Source organism: Aegilops tauschii, chromosome 4 (assembly GCF_002575655.3).
Source record: "Aegilops tauschii subsp. strangulata cultivar AL8/78 chromosome 4, Aet v6.0, whole genome shotgun sequence".
NCBI classification, from domain to species: domain Eukaryota; kingdom Viridiplantae; phylum Streptophyta; class Magnoliopsida; order Poales; family Poaceae; genus Aegilops; species Aegilops tauschii.
Genome location: NC_053038.3, coordinates 451,000,808 through 451,017,702, shown reverse-complemented (window position 1 = coordinate 451,017,702; position 16,895 = coordinate 451,000,808). Strand labels below are relative to the sequence as shown.

General features: G+C 42.5%; 1 protein-coding gene across 1 annotated transcript; it reads right to left on the bottom strand.

The window, feature by feature from the left end:
* Positions 1 to 1,158: 1,158 nt before the first annotated feature.
* Positions 1,159 to 2,368, bottom strand: LOC109747448 (expansin-A31). The gene is made up of 2 exons (XM_020306502.4): positions 2,150 to 2,368; positions 1,159 to 2,015 (listed from the first exon to the last, which is right to left on the bottom strand). The coding sequence occupies exons 1-2, from the start codon at positions 2,280 to 2,282 to the stop codon at positions 1,384 to 1,386; spliced, it is 765 nt and encodes a 254-aa protein (XP_020162091.1). The 5' UTR covers positions 2,283 to 2,368; the 3' UTR covers positions 1,159 to 1,383.
* Positions 2,369 to 16,895: the final 14,527 nt, after the last annotated feature.

The following is a 16,895-nucleotide window of genomic DNA, read 5'->3' as shown; positions in this document are numbered from 1 at the left end:
TGATCAACATTTTTTATATACGTTCAATATTTTTCAAATACTTATTCAACATTTTTAATACTTATTAAATATTTTTTAAATACTTGTTCAATATTTTTCAAATAGTCGTTCAAAAATTTTCTAATAGTTGTTCAATTTTTTTTAAATGCTTGATTATCATTTTTATATACATCTTCAAGAAATTTCATCATTTTTTAATACATGATCGACATTTTTTGTATACACATTCAACTTTTTTCAAAGCATGATTAACATTTTTTTCAAATATTATGCGAAGTAAAATTTTGTATTATATATGTTTAAAATATTTAAAATTGGTAATAAAACAAAAAAAGGAATCAAAAAAGAAATAAAAACATGAAAAAAAGAAAAGAAAACGAGGCAGTATACTTACCGCGAACTAGGCCGGCCCATATCGTCGCGCGCGCTTCAGCGAGTCATAAGACTAGACTCGCTGAACGCGAGGCATAGCAGCCCCCTAGAAATAGGAGCTCCTCTAATCACCTAGCATGATCCAACGGAGCAAAATTTTGATTGATGCCCAATTTAGATTAGTCGAGTGAAAAGCATCCCCGAAAGAAAAAAAGGTAGTACTGTAGGCTATAACAAAACCATTCAACTCTTTTCACTTGTAGGGCTTCGAGATGTAGAGGTCAAACTTCCGTATGCATATGCTAGCCACAAGAGCGACTCCCGTACCTCCACTAGTGCATGTCCGTCTATCGTCTCCTCGTAGAACTTGAAGAAACGCAACCCCTACCAGTATAGTTGTCCCAACCCTCAATCGAAATCATCGTAAACATCGTCGCTACAATCACCAGCAGACGTCTCGTCGGAGCAGTTACTCGTCTCACTCGGAGACCATGGTGTCTTCTCCGTTCGAGCAAATTAAGCGCCGCTGTGTCCAAGCCAGTCGGCCTTTGCGTAGACGGGTTGACATTGTTGCGCGCCGACGAGGAGTTGACATTGTCTCGCATGTGCTCCCGGTTCAGTCGGTTGTTGCTGCCGCTAGTTTTAATTGTTGCAGCACGGTCGCGAGGAATCTGACTTAGACATGGCGAGCAGCTTCCAGCATGTCATCACTCAGCAGCACATGCACGATATATGGTTACACATGCATGTATACATACTGTTCTAGATGGAGGAGACAGAGTGTGGATCGATATTGTTCCACGCCAAGTAATCCTTTAATAGCTAGGTGGTCGTGGATTACAGATATTACAAATTTACAATTCAAATCTACCGCTGCCACTCGATGGGCAACGAGCTGAAGAATCAAAAGGGATCCAAGAAATAACGAGTATGCCTCTGGAGAGTTCCATGCATGTTCGCCCTGAACGAAGCAAACTGTAATAATAGTAGGGTAATACAAATTGTACGTAGCTAGTAGTCGAACTGTTGCCAGGTGGAGAAGGTCTGTCCGAAGAGCCACCAGGCCGGCACGACGTCCTGGAAGACCTTGTACTGGCCGCCGGAGGAGGTGATGGCGAAGCTGAGCGCCTGCCCTTTCAGGCCCGCTAGGCACTGCCAGTTAGCGCCCCAGTTTTGGGACATTGTGATCCACGCCGTGTTGGTCCCCTTCACCGACATGCTCCTGATCGACCCGCTCATGGCGATGTTGGTCACCAGCACGAGCTCGAAGAAGTTGAAGCCGCTGATGGTGAATCGCAGGCCACCCTGCCTCTGGCACGCGACCCGCTGGTAGAGGATGGGGACAATGCCGGCGCGGTAGATGGCGAGGTTCTCCCAGGCGGGCTGGGACATGTCGAAGTGTTCGCGGGGAGGGTTGCACCACCCGCCGTTGTCGTTGGGGAGAGCCCAGTTGGGAGGGCACAAGTTGGTGGCGGACACGGTGATGGACGTGCCGGGCTTGCACATATTCGACTTGCTGGTATCACAGGTGATGAGGTAGCATTGCCCGCACGACAAGCCGTTGTTGAACAGCACCGTGCTCAGCGCCGCGTTGTTGAGCCCGTAGCCCGCAGCGTACAGGTTATCGTACCCACATGCGCCACCTGCACATTGCACATGCAGGATAAAGTCAGACATGCACACAAGCATTGCATTGCATATTTGCATAGATAAGTAATATTGGGCAAAGTGATGGTGCCGGAGCAAGCCGGAGTTAAGGCTTGATTATCTAGCTTACCCATTGTTTCAGAACCGTCGGCGCCGCCGTAGAAGGTGGCGTAGGCCTGATGCCAGTAGTCAGACTTGGCCGGCACGAAGCTGAACGCGAGAACGGCGGCGAACAGCTGCAGGAAGCGCATCCCAGCTGCCATCTCTCCGATCGAGAGTTGATCTTCGCAGGTAGCTAGCTTCTTAGGTATTCCGGCGGTCGAGTGGGTTTGGAGGTGAGGAATGATGGCGACAATGGTGGTGCTTAAATAGGAACCTAGCTAGCTTATGAATGAGGCCGGCCGGGTACGGGTTCAGATGGAGAAGAATGATTGTCGTGTTAACATATGAGATCGCGTTTCCAACGATCGTATGGTTGCACATGGCTGCAACCTCCACAGATTGACTTACGCGTTCTAATCATCGAATGCAGGTCAGATCGACCGAGCTCTCCTACCTCGTTTCTTAATTAAATACATTCAGAATGATAGGTTAACTGAACAACCGATTTGACATTCTTCCAGGGACTACTCTACCAAGTCTATAGCTAGTAGTAGCAGCTAAAAATAGCCTGCTTTTGTTCACCGCCACAAATGTTACTGCAAGAGGGCTTCTACTTTTGAACTGATTTGAAAAGGGTGAATGTTTATGATATTTCGCTTTTTCTGCTTGGCCAATTTATGTTTTTTCGCACCAGAGAAGACGCAGCCGTACGTTCCAATTTCTTGGCTACCTACATTCGGACCGTACAGTTTTCAACGCAGGCGAGTAGCTGAAAAGCTAAAGCCGGACTATATTTACTTTATGATTATTCCTTAGTTAGTGCTGGATGTCACGTTAGCAACCACTAATTATAAGTTTAAAACAGCCTCTAACTCGCCCCTATTCTTGCACCGCCGCAACTGGCTGTGTCTTTCTAACTAACTGGCCATATGATCGAGCTAAACATTAAAGCAGTCACACAATATGCATCCAGTTGTTTGCTTCTTAATCTGAGGTCAAACGACGACTAACACCATATTACTAGTTGTGGAATCCTAATTTATTTTTGAGAGAACATGCATGATTATTACTTGATAGTTGTATTAGATGCGTGCCTTATGCTTTTGAGTTATGCTGTTTGGATTACTCTGACAAAGACACCAAGGCATCGAATGTGCATGCAAGTACAAGTTAGTTTCTTAATCCTCGTCAACTGAATCAGCCATGTGATCAGTGCCAATCATACAAGTATACGGCCGCTTTGCCTTCAGCACAATTTTGGCGGTGAAAGTCTTTGGTATTTTCTTTATGAACACATCTTTTTCATTTATACAATATCATATCCGAACTTAATGGTGAAAACCTAGAATCCGGCCTTTGGCTGGATCCGGTGACGCCGGCGGTTGCGCGTTGTTCCTTTCCTGAAGGCGTTGCAGTTGAAAAACCTCGGTGTCCTTGTGGTGTCAAGGGATGGTTGATACGGATATGGTCGTTGATGTAGCTAGTTTATCGATCGTTGTTTTGATCGCTTTGGGGTTTGTTCTTTTTTCCTCGCTTGGGCATAGCTTTGGTCTCTTATGATTTTGCTCTTTGTTGGCTTGTTTACTTGTGTGTGCGCATTGGTGTTGGTTGTGTGCATCCTAGTTATGCGCAGGCCAAATGTGTCCACTTGATGCTTCATTTGAGTTAATAAAATCCAAACTCATATTCCAACTTAAATATTTTCCTGCAAAAATATAACTTAGAATATTACATATGAAAGTTGATCACTTATCATTAGGAAAATTGACTAGTGTTTAACGGTTAGGGTTAGTTGGTATATGTGTTAGGAACTAGCACAGACTTAACTGTGATCTGAGACATTATAATGGAAATAAAGTAATTTCAACATCACCTCTATGCACTAATTCACATATCAATGCTCAGTCATAGAAGGAAACATATGTGTATGCATACAGGGTGAAAATCTAGATTCTGACCTTGAGTGGTTGAATCTGGTGACGGCGGCGATCGAGCGTCGCTCCTTTCTTGAAGGCGTTGCTATTGAAGAACCTCGTCGCCCGTGTGGTGTCATAAGATGATTGGTGTGGATATGGTCATTGATGTAGTTTGTCGATTATGGATCTAACCACGTTGAGGTTTTTTTTTCGTCGCATATGCATAGCTTTGGTCTTATATGACTTTGCTATTTGCTTGGCGTCTTTTTGTGTGTGTGCGTTGGTATTGGTTGTGTCCATCCTAGCTATGCAGAGGCCGGGTGGGCTCATTATATTTGTATCCTCTTGATGCTTTATTTTGAGCTAATAAAATTCATCCTTTGTCGAAAAAATGCATACCTGGAGTAAGTTATGTCAACTAAAACTTAGAACGAAACTTAATACATGGAGTAGATTGGTATGGTACTTCACTCATTTCTTTTATGTTCTTCTTGCTTGTAAGATGTTGTCCAGAACTCAATTTGTGATGGTTTGCAAGCAGGGAGATAACATATTTTGCATCCATCATACTAAAACTTTCAAGTACCTTCTCAATGTATCTTTTCTATGAGGGCCAAAGCAACTTCTTTAACCTATTACGAGAGATCTTCATACCATGTATTTGCTTAGCTGGTCCTAAATCCTTCATGGAAAATGGTTTACTCAATTCCTTCTAGAGGAGAGCCACTTCCAAGAATCGGCATGTTATCAACATACGTCAAGAAAATAAAATCACCCATGGCGTACCTCTTTATAAAGGCACAATGATCAGGTTCTGCTTTACGTAACCAAGACTAGTCTAAAAGACTCAAACTTCTTGTACCGGTGTTGAGGAGCTTGCTTCAAGCCATACAAGCTTTTCCTCAATTTGCAAACTAAGTTCTCCTTGCCTACAACCATGAACCCTTCTAGTTTCTCCATGTATATCTCCTCCTCTACGTCACCATGCAAGAACCACATCAAGTTGTTCAATTTCCAGGTCCATGTTATCAGCCATGCCAAGAACAACTTAGTTGAAGACATCTTGACCAATTGATAGAATATTTCATCATAATCAATACCCTTTTCTGTCTCAAACCTTTAAAAACCATTTTGGCCTTGAATCTTGGATGTGAGGTGATTCTTCAGTCTCCACTCTATACACCCATATTTTCTTGAGTCTTTTATTGCCCTTTGGCAGATTCATCAACTCAAATATATCACTCTCATATAGGTATTTCATCTCATCCTGCATGGGTTCTGACCATTCATTTTCGTGACCATTATACATTGCCTCATCCTAGCATGAGGGCTCATCTGCATCAGTCGTGAACACATATTGCTGTGGTGGATACTTGAAACAAGGAATTTTACCTCTTTTAATTCTTCTTTGTTGCTGCACCGGTGGCGAATCAGATGGATTATCATTGGCACCATCATCATCACATGACTACTCTTCACATTGACTTGTATTGCATCTCCACTGTCTTAAGTGTCATCATCTCCCTATTAATTTTCATGCGAGGAGGATGGGTTGGATCCATGTCTACCTGAGGTGTGGGGGTTTCGAATTCTCTGATTTCCCAATATCTTTTATTATTTCATCGTGAACGAACACCGCTTATCGGCTTCTCACAATTTTACAACTGCTTGGATCCCATAACACGTTGCCGAACTCTTCCCTGAGTTGGTTGAGGTAGAAGTAGTGCTTTTATTGCTATTAAGCTTGGATCTCTCATCCCTTGTGACTGCTACTTGTGAGCTGCGTTGGGATCTCCCCGAAGAGGAGAGGATGATGCAGCACAGTAGAGATAAGTATTTCCCTCAGTCAAGAACCAAGGTTATCAATCCAGTATGAGAACCACACAGAACCTCGCTAGGAGTAAATACACATAATAGAATAAATACTTGCACCCAACGCAAACAAGGGGTTGTTAATCCCTTGGTGGTTAATTGCAAGGATCAAGTCTGATAATGGTAGATAGATAAACAAAAACACAAAATAAAATAACGGTAAATAAATTGCAGCAAAGTGTTTTTTGGATTTTAATATATGATAAAGATAGACCCGGGGGCCATAGTTTTCACTAGAGGCTTCTCTCTTGAACATAACATATGGTGGGTAAACAATATACTGTTGGGCAAATGATAGAAAAGCACATAGTTATGACGATATTCAAGGCAATGATCATGTATATAGGCATCACGTCCGAGACAAGTAGACCGACTCCTGCCTGCATCTACTACTATTACTCCACACATCGACCGATATCCAGCATGCATCTAGAGTATTAAGTTCATAAAGAAAGGAGTAACACCTTAAGCAAGATGACATGATGTAGACAAAGTAAACTCAATCAATATGAATAAACCCGATTGTTTTACCCTTAATGGCAATGATACAAAATACAAATACGTGTCATGTACCCTTCTGTCACTGGGATTGAGCACCATAAGATTGAACCCATCACAAAGCACCTCTCCCATTGCAAGATAAATCAATCTAGTTAGCCAAACCAAACCGATAGATCGGAGAGAAATACAAAGCTATAACAATCATGCATATAAGAATACAGAGAAGACTCAAATAATATTCATGAATAATCTGATCATAAACCCACAATTCATCGGATCCCAGCAAACACACCGCAAAAGAAGATTACATCGAATAGAACTCCAAGAACATCGATGAGAACATTGTATTGAAGATCAAATAGAGAGAAGAAACCATCTAGCTACTAGCTATGGACCTGTAGGTCTGTGGTAAACTACTTAGCATCATCGAAAGGGTAGTACGGATGATTTAGAAGCTCTCCGTGGTCGATCCCCCTCCGGCAGAGTGCCGGAGAAGGCCTCCAGATGGGATCTTGAAGGAATAGAAACTTGTGGTGGTGGAAAATGTGTTTCAGGTGGCTCTCTAATGTATTGGGAATATTTGGAAATTTATAGAGCTGGAATTAGGTCAAGAGGTGCCACGAGGGGCCCACAAGCCTGGGGGCACACCCCCTGGGGCGCGCCTGGTAGGCTTGTGGCTGCCTCGCGACACATCAAGTCTTCTCCCGAAGCTTCTAGGGTCCCTTCTGGTCCAGAAAAAATCATCAAAAAGTTTCGTAGTGTTTGGACTCCGTTTTGGTACTGATTTCCTAAAAAGCCAAAAACAAGCAAAAGACAGCAACTAGCACTAGGCACTAGGTTAATAGGTTAGTCCCAAAAAATGATATATAATTGCATAATAAACATCCAAGGTTGATACTATAATAGCATGGATCAATCAAAAATTATAGATACGTTGGAGACGTATCAGGGACACAAACAAATGCCCTACAACCAAAGACCTTCAAGTGCTTGTCTTGTACTTCTTTCTGACTAAACTCTCCGAGAATTATCACATGCAAGAGGAACTGAGGGAGATAGGTTAACCACATACATCTCATTCATCAATGCTTCGGCCCAAAATGAATTAGGAACTTAGCATGAGAGAGCATAGATATGACCCTCTCTGTGAGTGTCCTATTCATTTCTCTCTGCAAGACCAATGAGCTGGGGTGTCTTTGGTGGAACGTTATCAAGCCTGGTTCCAAAGATTTTTCAATACCATTCAAATGAACCTCCATATTTACCATCGTTATCTGATCTCACATACTTCAAACTTCTACGAGTTTGTCTTTCAACTTTGGTACAAAAGTCCCTGAAGGCTTCGAGCATGTGATACTTGCGTTTCAACACGTAGAGAAATACTTTTTGGAATGTTCATCAATTAAATTCACAAAGTACATTGCTCCACCGTGGGAGTTTTCGGTCATGAAGCAAACATTAGTGTGCACAATATCAATAGCATTTTCTGCACGATGTGGAGAGAGTGTATGAAATGCAACCCTATGTTGTTTGACAGGAAAAGAATGTGCACATAGTTTCATGATTATACCTTTCAACTTAGGGAGGTACTTCATGCAAGCAACAACATGCATGTCGTTCTCACTCATATGCCCAAGCCTCTTGTGCCACAATTCAACTGAACTGTCCTTCTCAGAAATGTTCAACCTTCATTGCACAGCTTGGTTTTAGTCACATAGAGAAATTATTGCCTAATTCCTCGAGCCACAATCAAAGAACCTTCGGTGAGTTTCCATTTTACTTCACCAACATAACTGGGATGTTTAATGTCTTCAAGATTGCCACTAATAATAAATCCAGTCTTACATCGGGAACAAGCCTCACATCATCGAGCACCAATCTGCAACATGCGTTTGTTTCAATGCATATAGAACCCTTGCCAACATTTTTTGATGAACAACTATTTCCCATCCTCACTTGACTAGTAATGCCACTAGTGTAAGATTTGAAATAATCTTTGTGTGATGCAATGTAGAAGGATGCACATGAATCCAAAACCCAACTCATGCCATCATCACAAATAACACTAAAACATTCTTCATCTTGAATGACTAAATACTCGTCGCCCATTGCGGTCATGGCTGAACTGTTCTAAGCCTTCGATTTTCTTTGAAAGTTTCCCATGTGCAAGCTCGCTTTTGCATTTCATGCACTTTCTCTTTATGTCTCTCGGATTTCCACAATGAAAGAAAGTAATATATTTTGTCTAACTTGAATTTGACCCCCTAGGCTTATTACTGTCTTACTGAAATCTTGTGTGACTGTGTACATGGTTATCATTCTTCCCATGTGTTTCAGCCTATGCATCGGAAGAACAAGAAGAGGCATCATTATCATCATTTTTCTTCTTTCTAGCTTCTTCATTGAGCATGATATTCTTCACCATCTCCAAAGTTAGCTTACCATCTAGAGTTGAATTGCTAAGTGCCATGACGTGGCTTGAGTCTGCGTTGGTATTTCCCCAAAGAGGAAGGGATGATGCAACACAGCTACGGTAAGTATTTCCCTCAGTTATGAAACCAAGGTTATCAATCCAGTAGGAGAACCAATCAACACTATGTAAACGGTACCTCCACACAAAGAACAAATACTTGCAACCCAACGCGTAAGAGGGGTTGTCAATCGGAAAGGATCGAGAAGAGGGGTCTAGAGGGGGGGTGATTAGACCCTCAACAAGTAAAGGTGGCAATTTTTAAGTTAAGTTAAGGTGGAGTTTCAGCACAAGTTTAAGCATTCACAATACATTTCAAGCAAGCATGACAAGAGTATGAGCAGAAAAAAGAGTAAAGCATGCTAATTGCAAGAAAGTAAAGGGACGGGATTGGAGTGTGCAAACGCAATGTAGACACGGAGATTTTTGGCGTGGTTCCGATAGGTGGTGCTATCGTACATCCATGCTGATGGAGACTTCAACCCACGAAGGGTAATGGTTGCGCGAGTCCACGGAGGGCTCCACCCACGAAGGGTCCATGAAGAAGCAACCTTGTCTATCCCACCATGGCCATCGTCCATGAAGGATTTGCCTCACTCGGGTAGATCTTCACAAAGTAGGCGATCTCCTTGCCCTTACAATCTTCTTGGTTCAACTCCACAATCTTGTTGGAGGCTCCCAAGCGACACCTAACCAATCTAGTAGACACCACTCTCCCAAAGGTAATAGACGGTGTGTTGATGATGATCTCCTTGCTCTTGTTTTTCAAATGATAGTCTCCCCAATACTCAACTCTCTCTCACAAATTTGGATATGGTCAAAAGATGATTTGAGTGTAAAGCAACTTGGGAAGGCTAGAAATCAAGATTCTTGTGGTAGGATTGGTATATATTGATCTCAACACAACAGTAGGTGGTTCTCTCTCAGAAAATGAGTAGTGCAAGTGTAGGCACATTCTGATGGCTCTCTCACAAATGGAGAAAGGGGTGGAGGGGTATATATAGCCTCGACACAAAATCCAACCGTTACACACATTTGACCCAACTCGGTCAGACCGAATAGAAGAACTCGGTGCGACCGATTCAATTCAAAATGTGAACGTTAGGAATCTCGGTGGGACCGACTGAAACAACTCGGTGGGACCGATGTGCTAGGGCTAGGGAAAAACCTCATCTCGATTGTGAAGGAAATATGCCCTAGAGGCAATAATAAAGTTGTAATTTTATATTTTCTTATATCATGATAAATGTTTGTTATTCATGCTAGAATTGTATTAACCGGAAACTTGATACATGTGTGGATACATAGACAAACCACAGTGTCCCTACTAAGCCTCTACTAGACTAGCTCGTTAACCAACGATGGTTAAGTTTCCTAACCATAGACATGTGTTGTCATTTGATGAACGGGATCACATCATTAGGAGAATGATGTGATGGACATGACCCATCTGTTAGCTTACATATTGATCGTTCAGTTTTATTGCTATTGCTTTCTTCACCATATACATATTCCTTTGACTATGAGATTATGCAACTCCCGGATACCGGAGGAATACCTTGTGTGCTATCAAATGTCACAACATAACTGGATGATTATAAAGATGCTCTACAGGTATCTCTGAAGGTGTTTGGTGGGTTGGCATAGATCGAGATTAGGATTTGTCACTCTGAATATCGGGGAGGTATCTCTGGGCCCTCTCGGTAATACACATCATAAGAAGCCTTACAAGCAATGTGACTAATGAGTTAGTTGCAGGATGATGTATTATGGAATGAGTAAACAGACTTGCCGATAATGAGATTAAACTAGGTATGAAGATACCGACGGTCGAATCTCGGGCAAGTAACATACCGATGACAAAGGGAATAATGTATGTTGTCATAACGGTTCGACCGATAAAGATCTTCGTAGAATATGTGGGAGCCAATATGAGCATCCAGGTTCCGTTATTGGTTATTGACCGGAGAGGAGTCTCGGTCATGTCTACATAGTTTTGGAACCCGTAGGGTCCGCACGCTTAACGTTCGATGACAATTTGTATTATATGAGTAATGTGATTTGGTGACCGAATGTTGTTCGGAGTCCCGGATGAGATCACAGACATCACGAGGAGTCTCGAAATGGTCGAGAGGTAAATATTGATATATTGGATGATAGTATTCGGACACCGGAAGTGTTCCGGAGTGTATCGGGTACATATCGAATTACCCGGGGGGGTTACCGGAACCCCCCGGGGGAAGATATGGGCCATATGGGCCAGAGGAGGGAGGCACACCAGCCCACAAAAGGGTAGCGCACCCCCCACAGGGAAGGAGTCCGAATTGGACTAGGGGAGGGGGTGGCGCCCCCCTTTCCTTCTCCTCCTCTCTCTCTTTCCCCCTTTCCCCCTCCGGTAAAAGGAAAGGGGGCCCGAATCCTACTAGGAGCCCAAGTAGGACTCCTCCTACTTGGGGCGCGCCTAGGGCCGGCCTCCTCCCCCTCCCTCCTTTATATACGTGGGGAGGGGGCGCCTACAACACACATCAATTGTTCCAAGCCGTGTGCGGCGCCTCCCTCCACAGTTTACGCCTCCGGTCATATTCACGTAGTGCTTAGGTGAAGCCCTGCGCGGATCACTTCACCATCACCGTCACCACGCTGTCATGCTGACAGAACTCTCCCTCGACACTTTGCTGGATCAAGAGTTCAAGGAACGTCATCGAGCTGAACGTGTGCAGAACTAGGAGGTGCCGTACGTTCGGTGCTTGATCGGTCGGAACGAGAAGAAGTTCGACTACATCAACCGCGTTGTCAAACGCTTCCGCTTTCGGTCTACGAGGGTACGTGGACACACTCTCCCCCTCTCATTGCTATGTATCTCCTAGTTAGATCTTGCGTGAGCGTAGGATTTTTTTTTGAAATTGCATGCTACGCTTCCCAACAGTGGCCTCCGAGCCAGGTCTATGCGTAGGTGATATGCACGAGTAGAACACAAAGAGTTGTGGGCGGTGATCATCATACTGCTTACCACCAATGTATTATTTTGATTTGGTGGTATTGTTGGATGAAGCGGCCCGGACCAACCTTACATGACCACGTTCATGAGACCGGTTCCACCGACAGACATGCAACTAGTTTTGCATAAAGGTGGCTGGCGGGTGTCTGTTTCTCCAACTTTAGTTGAATCAAATTTGACTACGGCCGGTCCTTGTTGAAGGTTAAAATAGCAAACTTGATAAATCACCGTTGTGGTTTTGATGCGTAGGTAAGAACGGTTCTTACTAGAAGCCCGTAGCAGCCACGTAAAACTTGCAACAACAAAGTAGAGGACGTCTAACTTGTTTTTGCAGGGCATGTTGTGATGTGATATGGTCAATACATGATGTGATATACGTTGTTGTATGAGATGATCATGTTTTGTAAAAGTTATCGGCAACTGGCAGGAGCCTTATGGTTGTCACTTTATTGTATGAAATGCAAACGCCATGTAATTGCTTTACTTTATCACTATGCATTAGCGATAGTTGTAGAAGCAATAGTTGGCGAGACGACCACGACGCTTCGATGAAGATCAAGGTGTCAAGCCGGTGACAATGGAGATCATGACGGTGCTTTGGAGATGGAGATCAAAGGCACAAGATGATGATGGCCATATCATGTCACATATTTTGATTGCATGTGATGTTTCTCTTTTATGCATCTTATTTTTCTTAGTACGGCAGTAGCATTATAAGATGATCCCTTACTAAAATTTCAAGGTATAAGTGTTCTCCCTGAGTATGAACCATTGCGACAGTTCTTCGTGCTGAGACACCACATGATGATCGGGTGTGATAGGCTCTACGTTCACATACAACGGGTGCAAGATAGTTTTGCACATGCGTAATACCCGGGTTAAACTTGACGAGCCTAGCATGTACAGACATGGCCTCGGAACACTGGAGACCGAAAGGTCGAACGTGAATCTAGTAGATATGATCAACATAGAGATGTTCACCATTGATGACTACTCCATCTCACATGATGATCGAACATGGTTTAGTTGATTTGGATCACGTATCATTTAGATGCCTTGAGGGATGTCTCTATAAGTGGGACTTCTTAAGTAATTTGATTAATTGAACTTTAATTTATCATGAACTTGGTCCTAATAGTATTTGCAAATTATGGTGTAGATCAATAGCTCGCAATGTAGCTCCCGTTTATTTTTGATATGTTCCTAGAGAAAAATAAGTTGAAATATGATAGTAGCAATGATGCGGACTAGGTCCGTGATATGAGGATTATCCTCATTGCTGCACAGAAAAATTATGTCCTTGATGCACCGCTAGGTGACAGACCTATTGCAGGAGCAGATGTAGACGTTATGAATGTTTGACAAGCTCGATATGATGACTACTTGATAGTTTAGTGCGCCATGCTTTACGGCTTAGAACTGGGACTTCAAAAACGTTTTGAACGCCACGGAGCATATGAGATGTTCCAAGAGCTGGAATTGGTATTTCAGACTCATGCCCGAGTCAAGAGGTATGAGACATCTGACAAGTACTTTGCCTACAAAATGGAGGAGAATAGCTCAACTAGTGAGCATGTGCTTAGAATGTCTGAGTACTACAATCGCTTGAATCAAGTGGGAGTTAATCTTCCCGATAAGATAGTGATTGACAGAGTTCTCTAGTCACTATAACCAAGTTACTGGAACTTTGTGATGAACTATATTATGCAAGGGATGACGAAAATGATTCTCGAGCTCTTTGTGATGCTGAAATCGACGAAGGTAGAAATCAAGAAGGAGCATCAACTGTTGATGGTTAACAAGACCACTAGCTTCAAGAAGAGGGCAAAGGGAAAGAAAGGGAACTTCAAGAAGAATGACAAGCAAGTCGCCACTCCCATGAAGAAGCCCAAAGCTAGACCTAAGCCTGAAATTGAGTGCTTCTACTACAAAGGGAATGGTCACCGGAAGCGGAACTACCCCAAATACTTGGCGGATAAGAAGGATGGCAAAGTGAACAAAGGTATATTTGATATACATGTTATTGATGTGTACTTTATTAGTGTTCATAGTAACCCCAGGGTATTTGATACCGGTTCGGTTGCTAAGATTAGTAACTCGAAACATGAGTTGCAAAATGAACAGAGACTAGTTAATGGCGAGGTGACGATGTGTGTTGGAAGTGATTCCAAGGTTGATAAGATCACCATCGCACACTCCCTCTACCTTCGGGATTAGTGTTGGATCTAAATAAATTTGGTGTTTGCGTTGAGCATGAATATGATTTGATCATGTTTATTGCAATACGGTTATTCATTTAAGTCAGAGAATAATTGTTGTTCTGTTTACATGAATAAAACCTTCTATGGTCATACACCCAATGTAAATGGTTTATTGAATCTCGATCATAGGGATACACATATTCATGATATTGATGCCAAAAGATGCAAAGTTGATAATGATAGTGCAACATACTTGTGGCACTGCCGTTTAGGTCATATTGGTGTAAAGTGCAAGAAGAAAGTCCATGTGGATGGACTTTTGGAATCAATCGATTATGAATCATTTGATACTTGCGAACCATGCGTCATGGGCAAGATGGCTAAAAACTCCGTTCTCTGGAACAATGGAGCGAACCAATGACTTATTGGAAATAATACGTACCGATGTATGCGGTCCGATGAGTGTTGAGGCTCGCGGCGGGTATCGTTATTTTCTAACCTTCACAGATGATTTGAGCAGATATGGGTATATCCACTTGATGAAACACAAGTTTGAAACATTTGAAAAGTTCAAGGAATTTCAGAGTGAAGTGGAGAATCATCGTAACACGAAAATAAAGTTCCTACGATCTGATCGCGGAGGTGAATATTTGAGTTACGAGTTTGGCCTTCATTTAAAACAATGTGGAATAGTTTCACAACTCACGCCACCTGGAACACCACAGCGTAATGGTGTGTCCGAACGTCGTGACCGTACTTTATTAGATATGGTGCAATCTATGATGTCTCTTACCGATTTACCACTATTGTTTTTGGGTTATGCATTAGAGACAGCTGCATTCACTTTAAATAGGGCATCATCTAAATCTGTTGAGACGACACCGTATGAACTGTGGTTTGGCAAGAAACCTAAGCTGTCATTTCTTAAAGTTTGGGGTTGCGATGCTATTGTGAAAAACTTCAGCCTGATAAGCTCGAACCCAAATCGGAGAAGTGCGTCTTCATAGGATACCCAAAAGAAACAGTTGGGTACACCTTCTATCACAGATCCGAAGGCAAGATCTTTGTTGCTAAGAATGGATCCTTTCTAGAGAAGGTGTTTCTCTCGAAAGAAGTGAGTGAGAGGAAAGTAGAACTTGATGAGGTAATTGTACCTTCTCTCGAATTGGAAAGTAGCTCATCACAGAAAACCGTTCCCGTGATGCCTACACCAACTAGTGAGGAAGCTAATGATAATGATCATGAAACGTCAGATCAAGTTACTACCGAACCTCGTAGGTCAACCAGAGCACGTTCCGCACCAGAGTGGTACTTTAATCCTGTCCTGGAGTCATGTTACTAGACCATGATGAACCTACAAACTATGAGGAAGCGATGATGAGCCCAGATTCCGATAAATGGCTTGAGGCCATGAAATCTGAGATAGGATCCATATATAAGAACAAAGTGTGGACTTTGGTGGACTTGCCCGATGATTGTCAAGCCATTGAGAATAAATGGATTTTCAAGAGGAAGACGGACGCTGATGGTAGTGTTACTATCTTCAAAGCTCAAACTGTCGCAAAAGGTTTTCGACAAGTTCAAGGTGTTGACTACGATGAGATTTTCTCACTTGTATCGATGCTTAAGTCTCTCCGAATCATGTTAGCAATTGCCGCATTTTATGAAATCTGGCAAATGGATATCAAAACTGCATTCCCTAATGGATTTATTAAAGAAGAGTTGTATATGATGCAACTAGAAGGTTTTGTCAAACCTAAAAGTGCTAACAAAATGTGCAAGCTCCAGCAATCCATCTATGGACTGGTGCAAGCATCTCGGAGTTGGAATATACACTTTGATGAATTGATCAAAGCATGTAGTTTTATACAGACTTGCGGTGAAGCCTGTATTTACAAGAAAGTGAGTGGGAGCACTACAGCCTTTCTGATAAGTATATGTTAATGACATATTGTTGATCGGAAATGATGTAGAATTTTCTGGAAAGCATAAAGGAGTGTTTGAAAGGAGTTTTTCAAAGAAAGACCTCGATGAAGTTGCTTACATATTGGGCATCAAGATCTATAGAGATAGATCAAGACGCTTGATAAGACTTTCGATGAGTACATACCTTAATAAGATTTTGAAGGAGTTCAAAATGGATCAGTCAAAGAAGGAGTTCTTGCCTGAGTTGTAAGGTATAAAGTTGAGTAAGACTCAAAACCCGACCAGGGCAGAAGATAGAGAGAGAATGAAAGTCATTCCCTATGCCTCAGCCATAGGTTCTATAAAGTATGTCATGCTGTATACCAGACCCATTGTGTACCTTGCCATGAGTTTGGCAAGGGGGTAGAATAGTGATCCAGGAGTAGATCACTGGACATCGGTCAAAATTATCCTTAAGTACCTAAAGAGGACTAAGGAAATGTTTCTCGGTTATGGAGGTGACAAAGAGCTCGTCGTAAAGGGTTACGTCGATGCAAGCTTTGACACTGATCCGGATGACTCTGAGTCTCAATCTAGATATATATTGAAAGTGTGAGCAATTAGCTAGAGTAGCTCCGTGCAGAGCATTGTAGACATAGAAATTTGCAAAATACATACGGATCTGAATGTGCCAGACCAGATGACTAAACCTCTCTCACAAGAAAAACATGATCACACCTTAGTACTCTTTGGGTGTTAATCACATAGCAATGTGAACTAGATTATTGACTCTAGTAAACCCTTTGTGTGTTGGTCACATGGCGATGTGGACTATGGGTGTTAATCACATAAAGATGTGAACTATTGGTGTTCACATGGCGATGTGAACTAGATTATTGACTCTAGTGCAA